The sequence below is a fragment of the Tenrec ecaudatus genome, chromosome 4 (assembly GCF_050624435.1).
Source record: "Tenrec ecaudatus isolate mTenEca1 chromosome 4, mTenEca1.hap1, whole genome shotgun sequence".
NCBI lineage: Eukaryota > Metazoa > Chordata > Mammalia > Afrosoricida > Tenrecidae > Tenrec > Tenrec ecaudatus.
The window spans coordinates 52,889,121-52,906,962 of NC_134533.1; the positions used below are offsets into that span (position 1 = coordinate 52,889,121).

The following is a 17,842-nucleotide window of genomic DNA, read 5'->3' on the forward strand; positions in this document are numbered from 1 at the left end:
TTCCCACCAAACATGTTCTCAGAGAAATGCTTTGTTGGGTTGGGGGTTGAGGTAGGGGGTTGGCTTGAGAAAGGAATGGGAGACCTGGGGTTGGTCTGAGCACAGACCAGAAAGATGGACCGCCACCTGCCCAAGGAGACAGATACCCTTTCCAGTCAGCAGATGAGAAGATGGGCCAAGGACCTCACCAAGGGACAGCAGCAGCCAGTTCCCACCTGGTGCCATAACAAACACAGACCCATCTCCAGCAGCTCCGGTCCAGCAGCCCTGGGTCCCTCGGCTGTGTTGAGTGCAGCCCAAGCCTCTCTGGGCATTGTACTCCCAGAGCTCACAGCATGCGGTTGGCTGGCTCAGGAATCTTGTGGGACCCTGTTTGGATGACCCCGTCATGCTGACGGAGGCCAAGGGAGAAGACTTTGGAGTCGGGGGTGGGGGGTGGGGGAAGGAAGTAGAAAATGAATCAATGGAGGTAACAGTCATACTTCTGGGAAGACCCCAGCAGAAGACCCCCGAGACAGACGAAGGGGTAGAGACCTTGTTGAAAGTCTCTGAAGACTTGCATCTCCGTTTGCCCTGGGAGAAACCCTGAAGTGAGTCTGTAGACCTGTAATCAGCTGGAACTACCTGTAACAAGCCAGTCTGTAACACTCTCAAGGGCAGTGGCCCCCTAAGGTCACAGTGTGGGGAAGGGAGCCTGTAAGAAAAGCAATATCTAAGCCAAGAGCCTAGGCCCTGATACCCACCCCAGGCCCTAGTTCTTGCAGGAAGAAGGCCCTCGGATGTGATGGGGAAGCCCTTGGGTCCTAGGCTTCTTGCGCCCCAGGTTTGCGGCTCCGGATCAGAGGACAGAGCACCTCTATCTGCTCTGATGACAACAGGCCTTGGCCAGAGGACCTCAGAAAGGCCTTTCTCTGGAGCACCGTGTGGCAGTGTCATCAGCCTGTGTTGGGCCCCTCTCACACTGCCTTCTCTTTGTGGCTCAGAACAAAGTTGGGGTCTGTGAAGGGTGGACTCCCCTGGCTGCAAGAGAAATTACAAAACGCCAGGGCCTCAAAGCGAGTCACCTTCAAACTGCTTGCTCCAGAGCGCTGGGACCCTCAAGGGAAGGCCCTGGCCCCCTGGTAAGTGATGGTTCAAAGGCCAACACCCACCTTAGTCAAAGAGCCCCATCTTCCACTTTAGTCACAAAAGCTTTATTTTTAATGTGCATGAGGAGGTTTCAAAAGTTTATAGAGGAGAAAAAAATCGAATTCTAGGAACTTTTTGAAGCCTCCTTATCTAAGTTTTCCTTTGATAAGAGGTTCATGCAAAAATTTAAAACCCACTGATCTTATCCAACATTTTCATTGCTCTTAGTGCAGCGGTTCTCAACCTGTGGGTCGCGCCCCCTTTGTGGGTCGCACGACCCTTTCACAGGGGTCGCCCGCTTCATAACTAGCAAAATACAGTGATGAAGTAGCAATGAAAATAATGTTATAGTCGGGGGGGAGGGTCACCACCACATAAGGAACTGTATTCAAGGGTCGTGGCATGAGGTAGGCTGAGAACTGCTGGTCTTAGGGGAAGAAGGAAGCTTATCAATGGCCATCTCAAGGCCATCCCCCTCACTGCCAGGAAAGCTCCAGCCGAGCCCTGAACTAGGGACGAATGAGATGGTGTCACCCTGGGCCCTGTGGTGGGAACCTCTCGGGGATGAACCTAGAGACCTCCCTCAGCCACAGACACCAATATGTGAAGTTCTGCTCCCCACCTTGCACCTTAGAAACGTGGCTGCTCTGGCCAGCAAAGTCCCTGCCCTGTCCCATCCCAGAGCCAAGAAGGGCCAAACAGCCTCCACACACTTGTGATGGAAGAAAGGACATCGCCACGGTGACCAAGCCCCCTGAAAAAGCAAGAGCAAGCACATGGTCCAGAAATGAGTCCTCCTGAGCACCCACGAGTGTGCCCTGCTTGGTGGCCTGCATGGGACACACCGCTCAGGGAGCAGCCTCATACTGAGCAGGTTTCAGGCCCAGACCTCGGAGAGTTTCCACTGAGAAGAGACCAATACAAAGTTCCTTTCTACATTCTTGCATTTGCTGGAAGAAATCAAACTGCCAAGTCCTCTGCTGCTGGGCCCTGGTGTTTCTTTCCTCTCAGATCTCCTGCGGGCACGGGCTAGGGTTTCTTTCCATACAAGTCCGAGAATGACCAGGAGGGATCCAGGAGGGAACCCTTCTGGGAGGGGTTATCAATTACCCCCCACCCCTTACCACTCTAGAACTCAAGCCCTGCTCAGATGGAGCCACTGAATGATGGTGAAGAAGTCCATTCTCCCTGGATTGCTGCCGGACTCCCCCCTGCTCATTGTCAGGCTTGTTTAGCTTTCAGGGTCTCAGCAACACTCAAGCCACCGCGGGATGACAAGCTGACAGACCAGTGCTGGGAAACCAGGTCGTACGTTCGCCTTAAGCTGTGATCTAGAACCTCAGACCCTGCTAGGAAGCAGGCAGGATCCCAGACCTACCCTGAGCATGATGAATGGCTCCTGGCTCTAGACCCCATAGAAGGTCCCATCGTCTGGAGAGCCTCAGCCTCCCCCTCCCCAGCAGCAGCCCCAGGCAGAAGGAGTTTCTCCCAGGTACGTTCATCTGTGGGGGCACGGGTTCCAGAGTGGTAAGGGGGTGTTGACAGCCTCTCCCAGAGTCTTGTTAACCCATTGGATCCCGTCTGATTTCTGGTTTGCATTTGAGATGGCTAAGCCCTCTTTCTTAACAGACCAAGAGCTCTTGGCGAGCAGGAGACCAGGTCTTGGTCAGTTGGGAAGCCCGTCCCCAAGGATGAGGCCTGATCAGAGGAGATGCCCAATAGTTGCTTGTTAGTGGATGAGCTGGATGGTGCATCCTGAGGGTCGCACGAGAACCCTCCCTGCTTGAGGTAGACTTAATGGGTCCTTTGCCTCCTTACCCCCATCTTAGGCTTCTGTCCCTTTTATAGGTGTTTGATAACTATGTCGCACTTCAACATCAATGCCCAATAGTACCTTCCTGGCTAGCTAGTGAGCTTTTTTCAACTACGGGAAGACCTTTGCATTCCTCCTGTGTGAGGAAGGGAAAGGGAAAGAAGAGGGGAGAGGTCCCTGGTGTGTCTTTGGTTCATGGGACTTTGGGCTGGTGCCTGGAGGGAGGGTGCAGCGTTGGCCAGTTACCTGTAACGTGCTACTGTGGAATGTTTGCCCCTGGCCTACCACACACACTTTCGCCTCCTGATCATAACCCCCTTGTCTTCCCTGTACGCAGACCAACGATTGTACTTGGTGAATGGTAAGTCTGGGTCCAGGATGGAGGACAAAGATCATCCACCAGGCCCTGGGCACATTTAGGTGAAGGGAGTGACTTGGTGATCATTGGGAGCTGGCGAGTTAGTGTGGCAATTTCAGCAGCCTTGGCGGGAAGGAGGCAGGCCCTAAGGTGTGTATGTGTAACTGCGACGGGTTCAGAATTTCAGAGCGACTAGAGTACGGAGTCAGGAGGGAAGAGGGAGGTGGAACAGAGGCAGACAGGCCCTTCCAAGCCACCTTAAGGTCCTTAAACTTTATCCTTGGGGCAACAGGGGGTTTAAGCAGGAGAGTGAGCTGGGGAGGTGTGTACCTGGAAGGCTGTCCCTGAGGTCAGCCGTGGGAGATGAAGCAGCCCCACCTGACATACCATCATACCATCAGTGCGTCAGGAAGGCAGACAGAAGGCTAGGCCTTGAGGTTCCTGGGATTTAGGACCAGCACCTCTAGTGTTCCCACCTTGAGACAGCTCATCCTGAGCTCAGCAGACAGACTGCTGGGTTCAAAATTGCTTGGCTTCATCACTCACTCGTGACTTTGGGTCAGTTACTTAACCTCTCTGGACTGTGCTCTCTAAAATGGTGTGGCAGTTACACAATCTCGTGTCAACTTGTGAAGGGGTGGAGCCTAGGCTGTCAATCAGGTCATAGCCAATGAGACCCCTGTGTGGGCATGGCCTTCTCTTGAGATTTCTGGGAACTCCTGTCTACCTCCCTGGAGGTAGGAGACACACTCTCTGTTTTGTCTTCCTGCTGACAAGCCACGTGGAGCTATGCTGATGGTAGCCAGAGCCTTAGCGGTGGAGGAGCCACGTGGAGACCCATGCTGGTGTTTCTACCGCCACTGGATCCACAAGACTTTCCAACCACTGGCCTGTGATCTTCCTGCATTTGGCATCATTGCATGTGTTTCATGAGTCTGAAGAGGAATTTATAGATTGGTATCAGACATATGGGCTAAGATCGGACTTAGGGACTTGATCTAGACTGGGCTGGGATGTTTCCTCATGATACAATCGCTCTTTGATATAAAGCTCTTTCTTGTACACATGAGTGTCTATGAATTTGTTTCTCTCGTTAACCAGACTAACACAAATGGGAATGTTAATGATTGTGATCAATCATTAGAAAGCATTTGCAAGTTGCGAAGCCCATGGGAGATGTTCCGTGTCTATTAGTCCCGTCCCCAGTAGCTACCATTGTCCCTGAGAGCCCCTCTTCCCAGGGCTTTTGTGTTGAGTCGCATTTTGAGGACCCCCAAGGCACTGGCTTCTGGGGAATCCTGGGCACAGTGAACATTACCCGCCCACCATGACACTTAGTACTGGGGTTCACTGTGGTGGGCCTGGCAGCTCTTCAGTCACGTAACCTTGTGAGGCAGATTTCTGCTCCATTGACCCCTGTCCCCTGGGTTTCCAGGCTGCGCAGGACATTGGAAAGTAGAGGCAAACCAGAGGGAGTATGGGGAGGTATTAGCTTAGGAGAAAGCACCCCACCTTAAGGAATTCACCCTGATGGCTGACTCAAGGCGTTCTGGGAAGTGAAATCTTGTTACTACTGCCTTGGGCCGCTCACTCCCTCCTCCAGGCCTCCGGCCTGTGTTTGTAAAGCGCTCAGCGTCTGAGTTAGGGAGGCTTCCCACCCAAACAGTGCTGAGTTCTTGAATGGATAGGAAGAAACTGGGAGCCTCAACCCTCGACCCCACCCCCATCAAAGCCACATGGGGAACCCACGCAAAGCAAGAATCGGAGAAGAGAGCCCGGGCATTTCAGAGACGGATGCCTCCAGGCTTTGTCGGAGGCAGTCCACCAGACAGGGTCCATCAAGGGTGCAACTGGGCCGGGCACCAGATCTCTCAGATCCCGGACTCTGGCACCATCAGGTTCAAGGTCAGCCCCAGCAAGGAGCCTGGAAACACGTGGCCATTAAAGCAGCATGCTTCCACGGAGAAACTGCTGCATTGGAGTCTTCCTAGAGCCGCTCTAAGAAGCTTGCTGGTTATAAGGCCAGGTCCTTGTAGACGCTACCCCTTCTGAGAGCTGCCTCCCTCCTCGAAGATCCAATAGGATCTTCAGCTGGAGGGTCTAGCCCGGTGGAGGAGGGGTCCAGCAGGCATCTGCTTCCTTAGCAACCAGCAGCACCTTGGGGTGGGTCATTCCTCTCTCTGGGCCTCGGTTTCAAGTCTGTAAACCGCTGCGAGGTTGACTTGCATAACCTTAGGGCCCCTTCACACCCAAGCACTTCTGGATCCTCCAGTGCCCAGAGTAGCCCAGCCTCTGAGGACCCAAGCAGGGCCTGCGCACAGCCACGACACTGCCTGGAGGCAAGAAAGACTCGGACCCGTGCTTCATCTCAAAAATCCACTCTTTATTATTGGGGGGACAGGGCCCCGGTAGGGGGGTCTGTTGAGCTAAAGCATCATTGTTCCCTTTTCAGGAAATGTTCTGAGCTGTGAGGGAAGCTCGAGATGGTGCTTTTTTTTTATTTTATTTTTTCTCTCATTTTTTTTCCAACCCAAACATGTGTTTTTCAAAAATATTATCCATTTGCCCCAACACCCGCTCCCCCACCCACTTATTTTAGAATCAGACCAAAGTCAAGCTACTGTCCTCTCTTGCAGTTGGCAAAATAACTCTATTCATGGGCAGTGCAGAGAGTGTGATCTGCAAGCCTCCCGATTGCTCCAGGTAAACAAATCTGCTTTAGGGGGATACAGAAACCGAGACACACAATTTATTTCATGCTAGAGTCGCTTTGCATAACATTGGGCATGCAGAGTTTGTTGTTGTTGTTGTTGGTTTGCTTTTTTACGCTGAAATTCTAAATTGCATACAATGTGCCTTAATCAGGGGCAGGAAGTCACCCCTCCCGAGGTCCTGTCCTCGTGGTGGTCTACGCTTCGATGGCTTACTATGAACAAATGGGTCACGGGAGGAGCTCACACCGGCGCTACACACCGATAGGATGACGGAATCAATCTAGACTAGCTGCAGCCAGGGGCCTTGGGGTGATGTCCGCTGGGTCACAAGCATGCCACACGGAGCGGGAAGAAGGCGGAGGTGCAGGCATCCACGCTTCTAGTTGGAGCAAAGTTCTCGGTCTCCGCGTCTGAGATGGGCTAGGAGGGTGAGCTCAGTGACTGATGGCGGACCAAGCGCCCCCTTTAGAACCGTGCCCAGCGATTGCCGACGTGGATACAACGAGGGAAGCCATGGGCCCCGCCCTCAGCCCTCCTCCCCCGGCCCCCAGAATCGCAGAGGCTTCTACAGAGAGCACACCGTGACAGTGTGGCGTCCGCGATGCATATCAAAAGTAAAGAGCTTTGAAAGAAAATAGAGAACGTTTGCTTTTTCTTCCCGTTATTTGCTGCTGTGCTTTTAAGGTGACCTTAGACAGTTGCAGGGGTGTGGTGGGATCGGTTGGCTGGGTTTTCTGTTTAACTTCATGCAAGTCATGCTAAGGAACCCCTCCTCCCGCCCTCCCCACCCCCCAAAGTAAAAGAGGGGGGGGGGGAATTTAAAAAAAGAAAGAAAGAAAGAAGGAAAAAAAGGAGAAGAAATCCTCTACGGTCAGTTACCATTTGGCCGTAGGAAAAGCTACGTCCGTCCTAGTACAATGCCTGGCTGGGCCACTCGGACTCGTCCGGCAAACCTGCATGGCGTGAATTTACTCTGTCCGAGGGTGAGGAGGGGCTGCAGGTCCACCCAGATGCTTAATAGCCACCAGTGTCCTCGGCCAAGCCGCCTGGTCAAGTCACTCTCACAGCCTCTGTCGGCATATACTTAGCAATGACAGGGCTTTCTTTGCAAAGATCTGTATGTAAAGAATACAATTAACACTTGAGCTTCTCTCCTCCGTTTTCCCATCCCGCTTGGTACTTAGTTTTTAAAGGAAGGGGGCGGAAGGACAACGGCCACATGCAGACGCTGGCAGATTCCTCTCCAGCTGGCTCGGCTTTCCCATGCACGCATAGCATGGATGGGTGGGGGCAGGGCACTTGGCTCGCCTTGGTGCCTCCTAAAGACTGACGCCTGGGTCCTTCTGGGAGGGTGGGTTACCCGTGGACGGTGGTGCTACTGGGGTCCCTGGCTGCCCGGTATCGGGGTTAGGAGCCCCTTCGGCCCCACACTCTGGGCTTCGGGAAGCAGAATCAAGGGACTGTTCTGTCTGCGGTTTGAGGCCACACTGTGGAACCCAACATTCAAGAAGAAGGAGACCTTGGTGGGAGGGACAGTTTCCTGCTCCCCACTCCTCCCTCCCCTGGGTCAAAGCCAACTGCAAAAGGGGAGTGTCAGGCCCATCCATAGAAGGTGCCCAGAATGGGACCCTCCCCCCAGGCCAGCAGCCCTCCCCCATGCAGCACCATGCAGGGAGCCTGGGATGAGCCTCGACTAGGTGGCCACGCCAGGGAAGTCACGGACGGACGTCCACGAAACTCCCGGGCCTGAAGGATTTCCCCACCTCCGTGCAGCTGCCTCGCCTCTGGTGTCTGCCTTTTACTTGGACTTCTGTGTTTAACCGCTTCACATACTTGAGGAGTTGTGAGTGGCTGCAGGCTATGCCAACTGTTGCCCTCAGGAAACACTGGCGCCGGGCCAGCCCTGCTCACCCCATCAGGCCAGCATGCAACCCGTGAGAGTGGGCGCATCCCAGACATGCAGGAGCTGCTTGGCCACCTGCCGCACGCACAAGGGTTGCCTCCTCCTCCACCATCTCCTCTTCCTCCACCTCCTCCCCCCTCTCCTTTCCTCCTCCTCCTCCAAGCCCCAACCAATGCCTGCAGCCTTGAGCTGGGTACCCTGGCCCTGCCCCAAGCCTCTCCCCAGCTCTGGGGTCGAGTGGAAGGCTTTCTCTCCAGCAGGGTCATTCTAAGGGGCTGACTACAAGGACACCTGGAGCAGAGAGCCCATCACTGGCCTCAGCCTTCACCAATCACTGGGGGCTTTGGGTCATGGCTATGGACAGAAGGGGACTGCAGAGTCCGGCTGAGGCACCTGCTCTTGACCTACTCTATCGGCCACAGGCACACACCTTCCCTCTGCTGGAACACTGGCCTCACCCCCAGCTTCAAGGCGCTGCTCTCCGCATGGTTCTCCTCCCCCAGGCTTGTGGACTCATGTAATGGATGCTTCTTCCAGAGTTGGACCTTGGGTGGCCAGGCCAGGCCAACCCCACCACCTTCCCCCCACCAGCCAGGGGCTCTGCAGGACCCTCACTGGGCAGGGGCTCTCTGGAAGAGCTTAGGCTCCTCCAAAACCCTTTGCTCTCCACTGCTTTGGGGTCCTGGCCCAGCAGCAGCCAGCCTGTGCTAGGCACCTTCCTTCCCAGTTCCCTCCACCCCTCGGGTACTCTCTGGAAGGCTGAAATCCACTTGAGACAAAGGGATTTGGACCTCTAGGGGCTACCCAGGGGTCTCCCCACACTCCGTGCCCCCCCACCAAGTGTGCCTGCCTGCCCCTCAGCACCCCTCACCCGCCGCCCGCCCACCAGTCTGCAAGAGTGCCAGGCGGGCCCTGGCGGTGCAGAGCGCGCCAGCCTCCTCTACATACCCTTTCTCACTCCTCCACCAGGTGGGCACGCGTACTCCCCGGTTGATAAGAGGAAGCAGGGTCCGTATCTCTCGCGGGTGCCTGAGCGCGTAAAGGGCAGGCCCTCATCGGGGGTGAGGGCCTGGTCTATGTGGGGGCAGTCTTCGTTCGCCAGCGCGGCCTTCGCCACCTCCCCATTCAGTTTGGAATCTTCAAACATATAAGCAGAAGCTATTGAGACACTGAAAACTGTTTAGTGGGGTGGGGGTGGGGACAGGCCAGAGGTGAGGCATTGGCACAGGGCAGCCAGTCCCCTAGGACAGGAAACCAGGCAGGTGGTGGGGAGCGGCCGAGGCTGGGGTCCTCGGGTCCGTCAGGCAGCCTGTGGGCTGCCCACCTTGCTGGGAGGAGAGGGTGGGGAGGGAGGGACTCCTGGATTTGCTCAAAGTTTGCAAAAAGATGAGTCGGTGATGGTGCCCGCGGGTACAGGGGGCCCAGTGCCCAGGGCAGCCGATGAGACAGGATGGTGTGGATGCAGTCATGGGGAGGGGGCCAGACACAGCTCGGGGAGGAGACAGACAGACAGACAGGCAGAAACACTCCAGTCCAGAGAGAGGGCCATTCAGAGGCATCCCTGCTGTGACCAGAGTGAGCTTCTTCCACCAGCCTTCCACCCACAGCCAGCCGGACGATCGGCTCCCCTGGCCCCACTCACAACCACCGCCCATCTGAGCACCTCTCCTTTGCCCGCACCCCATCTAAGTGCTCAGCTCAAGCTGGGCCCCCCTCCCACACACATACACCCTGTCTTATGCCCCCCAACTGCCCCACCCCTGCCCCAATGGGCCCAACCCACGTGCTCCTGGTCACCCCAGTCTCCAGCCCCACCTCAACCCGCACCCCCACAGACTCAGCCAGGCCTCGCAGTCTACTCTGCTCCCAAACAGCCCGGGCAGCATCTTCCACCCGCTGTGCCCCAGCGGGCCTGGGTCTTGTGCGCAGCCACAGCAGGGATGTACGCGTGAGGCTAGGACCACGGACACGGGGCTGGGAGGGGCTCCCAGCCCCCTGTCTCCTCTCACCAGCATCCCCGGCAAAGCAGAGCACATGGATGAGTAGAAGACAGCAGTGGCTGATGGGCTTGGTGGGGAAGGAGCGGAGCCTGGGACTCTGCCGGAGCCTGAGAAGGAACCTGGGAGGAGGCTGGGGGGCACTTGGGAGCGGGGCAAAGTCTAGTCAGTGGAGATGCTCTCCTCTCTGACTGGCCTTGCCCCCCTTCCCCATCTCTCCTGAAGACTGAGCCTGCCCCATGCTTTTGGTCCTCCGGGTGGACTCTTCTGGACAAGGGTGGAGCCAGCTCAGTCACCAGGACAGGCCCCGTGGTTTCCTCCAATCCCCACCCTACTGTGAGAGCCTCAAGGCGAGCCGTCCTAGGGACGGAGGGAAGCAGCCCGGCCGTGGCCCCGCTAGAAAGGCTGTCCTACAAGCTAAGGAGGGGGAGGGCTGGATGCCGGTTCCACCCGGCTTTACACGTCCCTTCACATCATGTAACTACACGCAGAAGTGATCCTTCCCCGCGTGCACGTCCTCAGGGTGCACGTGGGTGGGATCACCGCCCGTGTACACATCATGTCACTACAAAGAGGCAGTCAGTCAAAAGAGAAATGGACCAATCAGGTTTATTCATAAAGCAAATCCAAGGAAAAAAAAATTCCCATCATAGTTTTGGAACTTAAAAAAAAAGTCTCTGGTACAAGGTGGCAAGCATTTCACGTACAGTGCGTTTCTTGATAAAGCCCACGGGCTTCTCTTCTCTCCCCATTGACTCTGCACCGGGAAAGCCAGTTACCAAGGGAACCCAGACCCCACGTGGCTGGGGCTGGGGTGTCTGGGGGGCTGCACTCCGTGCACTGGCAGGCAGGTCTGCAGGCACACGTGTGCGCTCACAGACCTGCCCAGACCTGGCTGGCCCCCGTCTTCCTTCCCCAGGACCTCTGGGCTGGGTAGCAGGGTGCTTAGGAAGAGAGGTGGGGCACAGGAGGAGGGGGAAATAGATAAAGGGGTGGAGGTTGGAACCCATAGCCCCCGTTAGAAGACCACGTGTCCTTCCAGGCAGCACTCCAGAGGGGGAGGGGAGCCTTCACCTGTCAGTAGGGGTGTCTACAGACTGCAGGTCTGGCTCAGGACACAGGTCAATGGTGGGCAGCCCTCCTGGTCTCTGACTCCACAGAGGTGGTGCAGCCTGAGGCCCCGCCGCTGGTTCTACAGCCTGAGCTACCACTGACCCATGTGACCACCCATCTGTGCCAGGGCCCCCAGGCTTCTGGCCTCCACAGCCCTGTAGGGACCCAATGTGGGGGCTGGCTTTCCCGGCAGGGGAAAGGAGCAGCCACAGGGCATCCCTGTGAGGGATGTGAACTGGGACCGTCCCTCTCCGGGGCCACTACTCTGAGCCTGACCTTTGAGGAGGCCGGTACGGCTGTCGGGGGACTTGTCTGCTCTTTGGGGGTGCTGTCGGAGATACATGACGGGAGGAGAAGTCAAGGTGAGGTCAACTCTCTGAGAGGTAAGGACGCCCCATGCCCAGTGGAAGAGAGGGCAGCGGGAGCCTGGGTTCCTTCTCGCCCCTGAAGGCCAGGCGCCCTGCCTCGCAGGCCCCGGGCCCCCTGACTCGCCCCCCACCTCGCTTGGCCCCGCGATGGTGAAATGGCAGCATGGGCAGCGTCTGACGGCGATGGTTTCCAGGCTTTGAAATGGGTTGCGATGAGCGTCTGGGAGAGGGTCATTTTTTTTTTAAACTTTGGAGCAAGGAGAACCCGCGTGGCCGGCCAGCAGGGCTGGCGCGTCTGCCCCAGTCTCCAGGCACCGCCGGATGTACTTACTGTTCGCACCGGCAGCGAGCGCCTGGGGTGGGGGTGGGGGCGCACGCAGGGCTGGGGTGGGGTGGGTGGGGTGGGGGGTGGCTGGGGTCTGCCCACCAGCCGGGGGCTAAATGGGGACAGTCTGTGGGAGACACGAGCAAAGTGCAATCACAAGAACAGGCACAAGGCATGCAACAAAACGAGGAGAGAGAGACATGATTAGTGGAGAGAGAGAGAGAGAGAGAATGTGAACAACACGAAAAAGAACATCCAGGCCAGCCCTCGGGGGTCGCTCAACGCCCCACTACTTCCCCTCCGCCCGCCGGGGGGCCAACAAGGACCCCACTCAGGACCCCAGCCTCTCCCCATCCCCCATTCCCCCCACTAAGTCTGCGCCACTGAGTCTGAGCAGGATCACCCCCACATGCCCTCCTGCTCAACTCCTCCCCCAACCGCTCACCCTCCGGTACCCTCGGTCTCCCACCAACCACACCCACTGCAGCCCCACAGGGGTAGGGGCACTCTGGGGCGAACACACCCACCGCCCAACACCGACCCCACCACTGCCAGCCTCCCACCAGATGACCCAGAGGCTGCACTGGGAGCCTGGCCACCTTCCCCCACCCCTCCCTTGGCAGCTTACTGTTCACCCACCGGGGGACCCTGCAACCCAGGATGGCCCCACAAGGACAGACCCACATCACAGGAGCAAAGATGGACAAGACACACGTGAATGGGCATGGCACCTACGCCCAGCTGCCCCGGAGCGGCTGTGCTGAGTCCCACACTGCAGAATGGCAGGGCGCCCCTTTCTGCTTCTGCGCTGGCTGTGCCACAGTGCCCACCTGGCAGCCCCACACCCCCCAGGCCCTCCAACCATGCCACAACACTACAACACCCCAGGACAAGACTCCAGAACACTGAGGCCACGCCAGCCCTGGCACAGAGGAAACCAGACCATCCCTGGGACAGACACATGGAGCTGGGCATCGGGAGGTGGAGGTGGGAGAAGGTACTGTTGGCAGGACTGGGGGTGCAGTGGGGTGGGGTGGGGACTGTCCCCCAGGCCCCAGCTTGCTTTCAGAGCAGGCTTGGAGAACCCAAGGCTTCGGTGAGGCTGTATGACTGCCCTTGGGTACTGCATCACCACTCCCATGACTCTGGAAGGTCTTCTTGCCACCCACCTCCTTTGCTTACTCACGCTGGCCTCCCCCCATTCACTCACAAACTCACCCCAAGGCCACCATCCGCAAGGCCACAGTTGTGAGCAGAAAGCAAACAAATGGGAAGGGACTCTGTGTTACAGAGACAGGGAGGACTGCATGCCTTGGTTGGGTCTCACACACCAGCTCCTGGGCTGGAGGTCCCAGCTGGAGGGAGGTGGGCCTGGTGAGGGATGAAGTTCAGCAGGGTCTCTGAGATGAGCTGGTCAAGCCAGAACACCAGTAGCTTCCTCCCTTCCTGGGGTCTTCTGCCCCTCTCAGCTCCCCAGCTCTAGAAAGGGAGTGTGTGGGAGGGGAGCAGGGGACAGAGCACAGGGACTGGGAAAAGGCAGGGGATAGGTGGTGTAGGCATCTAGGCCCCAGAGGGCAAGTTTGAGAGGCACCTCTTCAGCCACGGAGATTGCCCAAGCCAGAGCTTGCTGAGTCCCAGGGGAAGGTAGCTCCCAGGAGCAGGGCTTCCAAGGATGGGGAAGGGCTGTGGGGGCCAGGGGCATCCCAAAGGAATGCATGGGCTTGAGCTACATACGTGCTGCAGCACAGGGGGAGGGCTTGTGTCCCTGGGATTAGCTGGTATGCATGTCTGAACATCTGAGCACCGGTGCCTGTCTCCTCTCAGAACCTAGATCATTCTGGACCAGTGGGTAGGAGTGCAGAGCAGTCTTTGCCTGGGTGCAATAAAACAGGGATCCTGGGCTGGTGGGCCCAGTGCCCCCCATCTTGGTGAACCCAGGGTTGGAGGGCAGGGTGGAAGGGCCATGGTAACGCCGTGCTGGGCTCGGAGAGGAGCTCAGGCTCCGGAAGGGTGGCTCCGGAAGGGTGGCTCCGGAAGGGTGGCTCTGGAAGCCAACACCCTCCTCAGAGACATCTCATCCACTAGAGCAGGGGCTGCTGCCAAATAGGCACCGTGCCTTGGCTGGGAAGCCCTGTCCCACCTCAGCCCTCCATCCCCACCTCTCAGACCCTGCCCACCTCCTTCCCCAGGCCAGGGCACTAGCCACTTTCCATCTCAGGAGCCTCTAGGAATCTCAGGGAAAGTGGGGAGGGGAGCAGAGGGCAAGGGCTGGAAAGTTCCCAGGGGCAAGGCAAGGGCCTTGGGGGTACTACTGCGGCCACGTGGTTGTGGAATAACCCCAGAGCAGGACCAGGAAGGGCAGTGGTTCAGAGAGAGCATCAGCAGGGGAGAAAGAATCAATCATCCACTGGGAGAGGCCAACGATGCCTGGAGGAAACCTGCTCACCTGCAGCCTCCTTGCACACACCTGGGCCAGAGGCTAACTGCTACCTAGCCTTCCCCTCCATCCTCCCCTGGCCCCCAGCACACGCCTTCTCAGCTCAGCGTGGTCATTCTTCTCTGGGCCATCCATTCCTCTGAAATCCCTGTGTCCACAGAATAAGTCGATGGTATTCCACAGGTAGAGGTAGACTATGGGCTTCATATCTACGGACCAGAGCCCCGTGATCAACTTTATGTGCTATGAGCAGGTTCTCATAAAACTGAGATAGTCCCATGACAAACCACTAGCCGTGGAATATTAGAATATATCCCACGGTGACTAGTATTGCTGCATGGACACACACACACACACACACACACACACACACACACACACACACACACACCCCTCCCTCCCTGCCCCCGGCGAATTCACGGGAAAGTGGTTGTGTACTGCTTGGGATGTCTTGTATTGCTGCTGCAGTCCCTACGTTGAAAACGGGGAGGACCCTCGGCAGGAGTTGTTGCTGGTCTGCTGAGCATTCGTCTAAGCTGCCAGGCTGGTGGCCCCCCAGCCCCTCGCTCACCAGCTGCTTCCAGCAGAAGACCACCGGAACCGTCCACTCAACCGTCAACCGAAACAGACAACGCGGAAGCTACGGTCACTCCAACAGGCTCCTAAGGGTAAATGCTAAACTCTAGAGCGGTGCTAGACGATGAGTTGGTTCTGCATGCTATGGGGGAGTAAGCTGGATACGGAGGGCTAGAGGCGTCTTCTTCGACGCAGGACCTGGAGCTAGGCAGCCTGGAGCTAGGCAGCCGGCTTCAGAGCAGGAATTCTACTGAGCTACGGAGACAGGCTCTGTCGGGGAGAGGACCCCGGCTTCTGCCTCTGCAGGGACACTCTCCCCTGCTCTGACCCCATGCGCCATGGCTGCCATCCACAGAGCCTGAAGAGAGCCGTGGGCGGGTCACATCTGAAGCCCTCCGATGTTTTTGCGTCCCGCCCGGTCCCCTCCCCTCCCCCACCCTGCCCCAAGAGCCTGGGTCAGCAGCCTGAGTGCCAGGACTCTTGCTCCGCACCTGCCCACCTGGGCAGCAGCCCCTCGGGCTCCTGCCAAGATAGTCCTTGGCACCCTGACGGGCCACGTCGCTCTGGAGAGCATTATGAGACCAACCTCCTTACCCAGGAACACCAGCGAGGCGCTTGCCTTCGGAATTTGGCTGCCCAGCGTCTCCCTGGGCCCCCGGGCTCCACACCTCGAGACTGAGTGTGGGGTCTCGGGTCACCCGCAGAACTAAGGAAGCAGTCTGACGGCGTCTGGAATCATCACTACAGGTGGCCGAGCGAAAGGTCAGATCGACATGCCCCTAAGAGGTTTCCTACCTGCTCTGTTAATTTCTAAAATCTCTTCCTGGGTCAGCGGGCATGTGTCACTCTGAGTACTGTGATGTGGAGAGTTTACGACCGATTTACAATAATTGGGAGATCCCAGCTGCGGTGGCCGTGGAATATGCTTCTTTTTTTTCTTTGGTAGTTTCTGCTTAGCCATGGCTAAGGAGTAATACATCCCGAAATTGTTCACAATGACGGGCACGGGCATGGCGATGGTCAGCACGCCGGCCAGCGCGCACAGAGCTCCCACCAGCATGCCGGACCACGTCTGCGGATACATGTCTCCGTAGCCCAGCGTCGTCATGGTGACCACGGCCCACCAGAAGCCAATGGGGATGTTCTTGAAGTGCGTGTGCTCGCTGGCGCTGGGGTCGTTGGGCTGGGCCCCTATCCTCTCGGCGTAGTAGATCATGGTGGCGAAGATGAGGACGCCCAAGGCCAGGAAGATGATGAGCAGTAAGAACTCGTTGGTGCTGGCGCGCAGAGTGTGGCCCAGGACCCGCAGGCCCACAAAATGGCGAGTCAGCTTGAAGATGCGCAGGATGCGCACGAAGCGGACGACGCGCAGGAAACCCAGGACGTCCTTGGCCGCCTTGGAAGAGAGGCCGCTCAAGCCCACCTCCAGGTAGAAGGGCAGGATGGCCACAAAGTCAATGATGTTGAGGGAGTTCTTGATGAATTCGACCTTGTTGGGGCAGAAGACCACGCGCATGAGGAACTCAAAGGTGAACCAGACCACGCAGACGCCCTCGATGTAGGTAAGAAAGGCCTCCGTCTCCGCTTCCCGGTAGTAGCGGACTTGCGTGCCGTTCCGGACCGTCTCGATCTCCGTCTTGTTCACGATGGGGTTGAAGCGCTCGTGGGTCTCCAGGCAGAAGGTGGTGATGGAGACCAGAATGAAGAAGAGGGAGGCGAAAGCCACATACTGTGGAGGAGAAACAGACAGCGGTCAGAGGGGCGGCCCTCCCCGCGGATGCACAGCGGAGATAGGAAGAGGCTGGCTCAGTGTGGAGTCCAGCCAGAGGGCCTGCCCGGGGGACCATGCCTGCACAATGCCTCCCACCTCCCTAATGGGGATACAGCCCGCTGGGGCGGAAGCTTGCAAAGAACCAAGAGGGGGCAGCTTGTGGTCTTGGGCAGCTCAAAGTCACATCTCATCTTTCATCCTTCCTACGCCAGTGGGCGTGTTCTGTCTTTCCTCCATCTCTGCCTCACTCCTGGGCCTCGAGAGCTCTAGTCTATCTATAACTGGGGGGAGATGCATGTCGGCCCCAGGACCCTAGATGACTTTGTAGATGCTGTCCTACATAGTAATGTCCAGGGTCAGGGATAGACAGGAAGGCCCTGCGTGAGATGGACTGACACAGTGGCTGCAGTGATGGGTGGGAACACGTTAACAACTCTGAGGATGTAGCAGAAGTGGCCTTTTGTGTACACAGGGTCCCTGTGAGCTGGAGCCAATGCAGCCGTACTTAACACCAACAGTCTTTCTGGAGACTCCCATCACCCACCTGGAGGTGAGTTCTCCATCCTTGGAGGCATTCAAATAAAGCTTAAGGATCACTTGTCCCATAGACTGGATTGAGGCTTCAGGCGTCAGGAGGAGAATGGGACCCAGAGTCCCTAGAGGACCAGAGGTTAAGTCCATCTTCCTGTGCTCCTCGCCAGACCCAGGTATGGTGTGCTTGGGGGGAGGGGAGAACCTGCTGCTGGGCTTGGGCTTCCCAAGCACACGTGGTACGTGCTGTTCTTGGACCACCTCCCCACCCCAAGAAGGGGAGCATGACCAGGATCACCCAGCCTGGCTGGAACCCCCCTGGAGAAAAGTGCTGAGAGGCCCTTTGGTTGATTGGTGGCTCCATCGAATGACCCTCTGAGCCTTCTTCGTCTCCAGTAGACTGAATTTCAAGTTTTCCCGCTCAGTCAGATTTTGGGGCAAATCTCTCCTCACAACCTTGAGATCAGTAGCTCTGGAAGTATAGCCACGCCCCAACGCCCCCTCCCCACCCTCAGCCTCCTTTGACATTGCTTTGGGAAGAAACAGCTCTGACCAGTCAGCCCTCCCCGCAGGGCCCAGAGGGGCATTCCTACCTGCCATACTCCCACTATTCAGGCTCCTCGGAACTCCCCTTTTGTCTGACCAAGGCAGTCTACAGCTTGGGCAGGCCGGGGCCATGGCCGAGGGTGCAGCTCAGGGTGACCATCCAGACACGGTGGTCTTTGTTCTCCTGAGCTGCCTTTGTGGATAACTTCAAGAAATACCCAGCTCGCACCTTCCAGCAGTTGCCGGAGGCAGTCATACTGCT

General features: G+C 57.3%; 1 protein-coding gene across 1 annotated transcript in view; it reads right to left on the reverse strand.

Annotated features, from left to right (window-relative positions):
- Window positions 1-7,063: 7,063 nt before the first annotated feature.
- Window positions 7,064-17,842, reverse strand: part of KCNC1 (potassium voltage-gated channel subfamily C member 1) — a 52,931-nt gene continuing 42,152 nt past the window's right edge. Inside the window, exons 2-4 of the mRNA XM_075548422.1 lie at window positions 15,528-16,461; window positions 8,865-9,053; window positions 7,064-7,128 (exon numbers count right to left, since the gene is read on the reverse strand). Coding sequence (XP_075404537.1) covers window positions 7,064-7,128; window positions 8,865-9,053; window positions 15,528-16,461 — 1,188 coding nt within the window. The remainder of the gene's footprint in view (window positions 7,129-8,864; window positions 9,054-15,527; window positions 16,462-17,842) is intronic.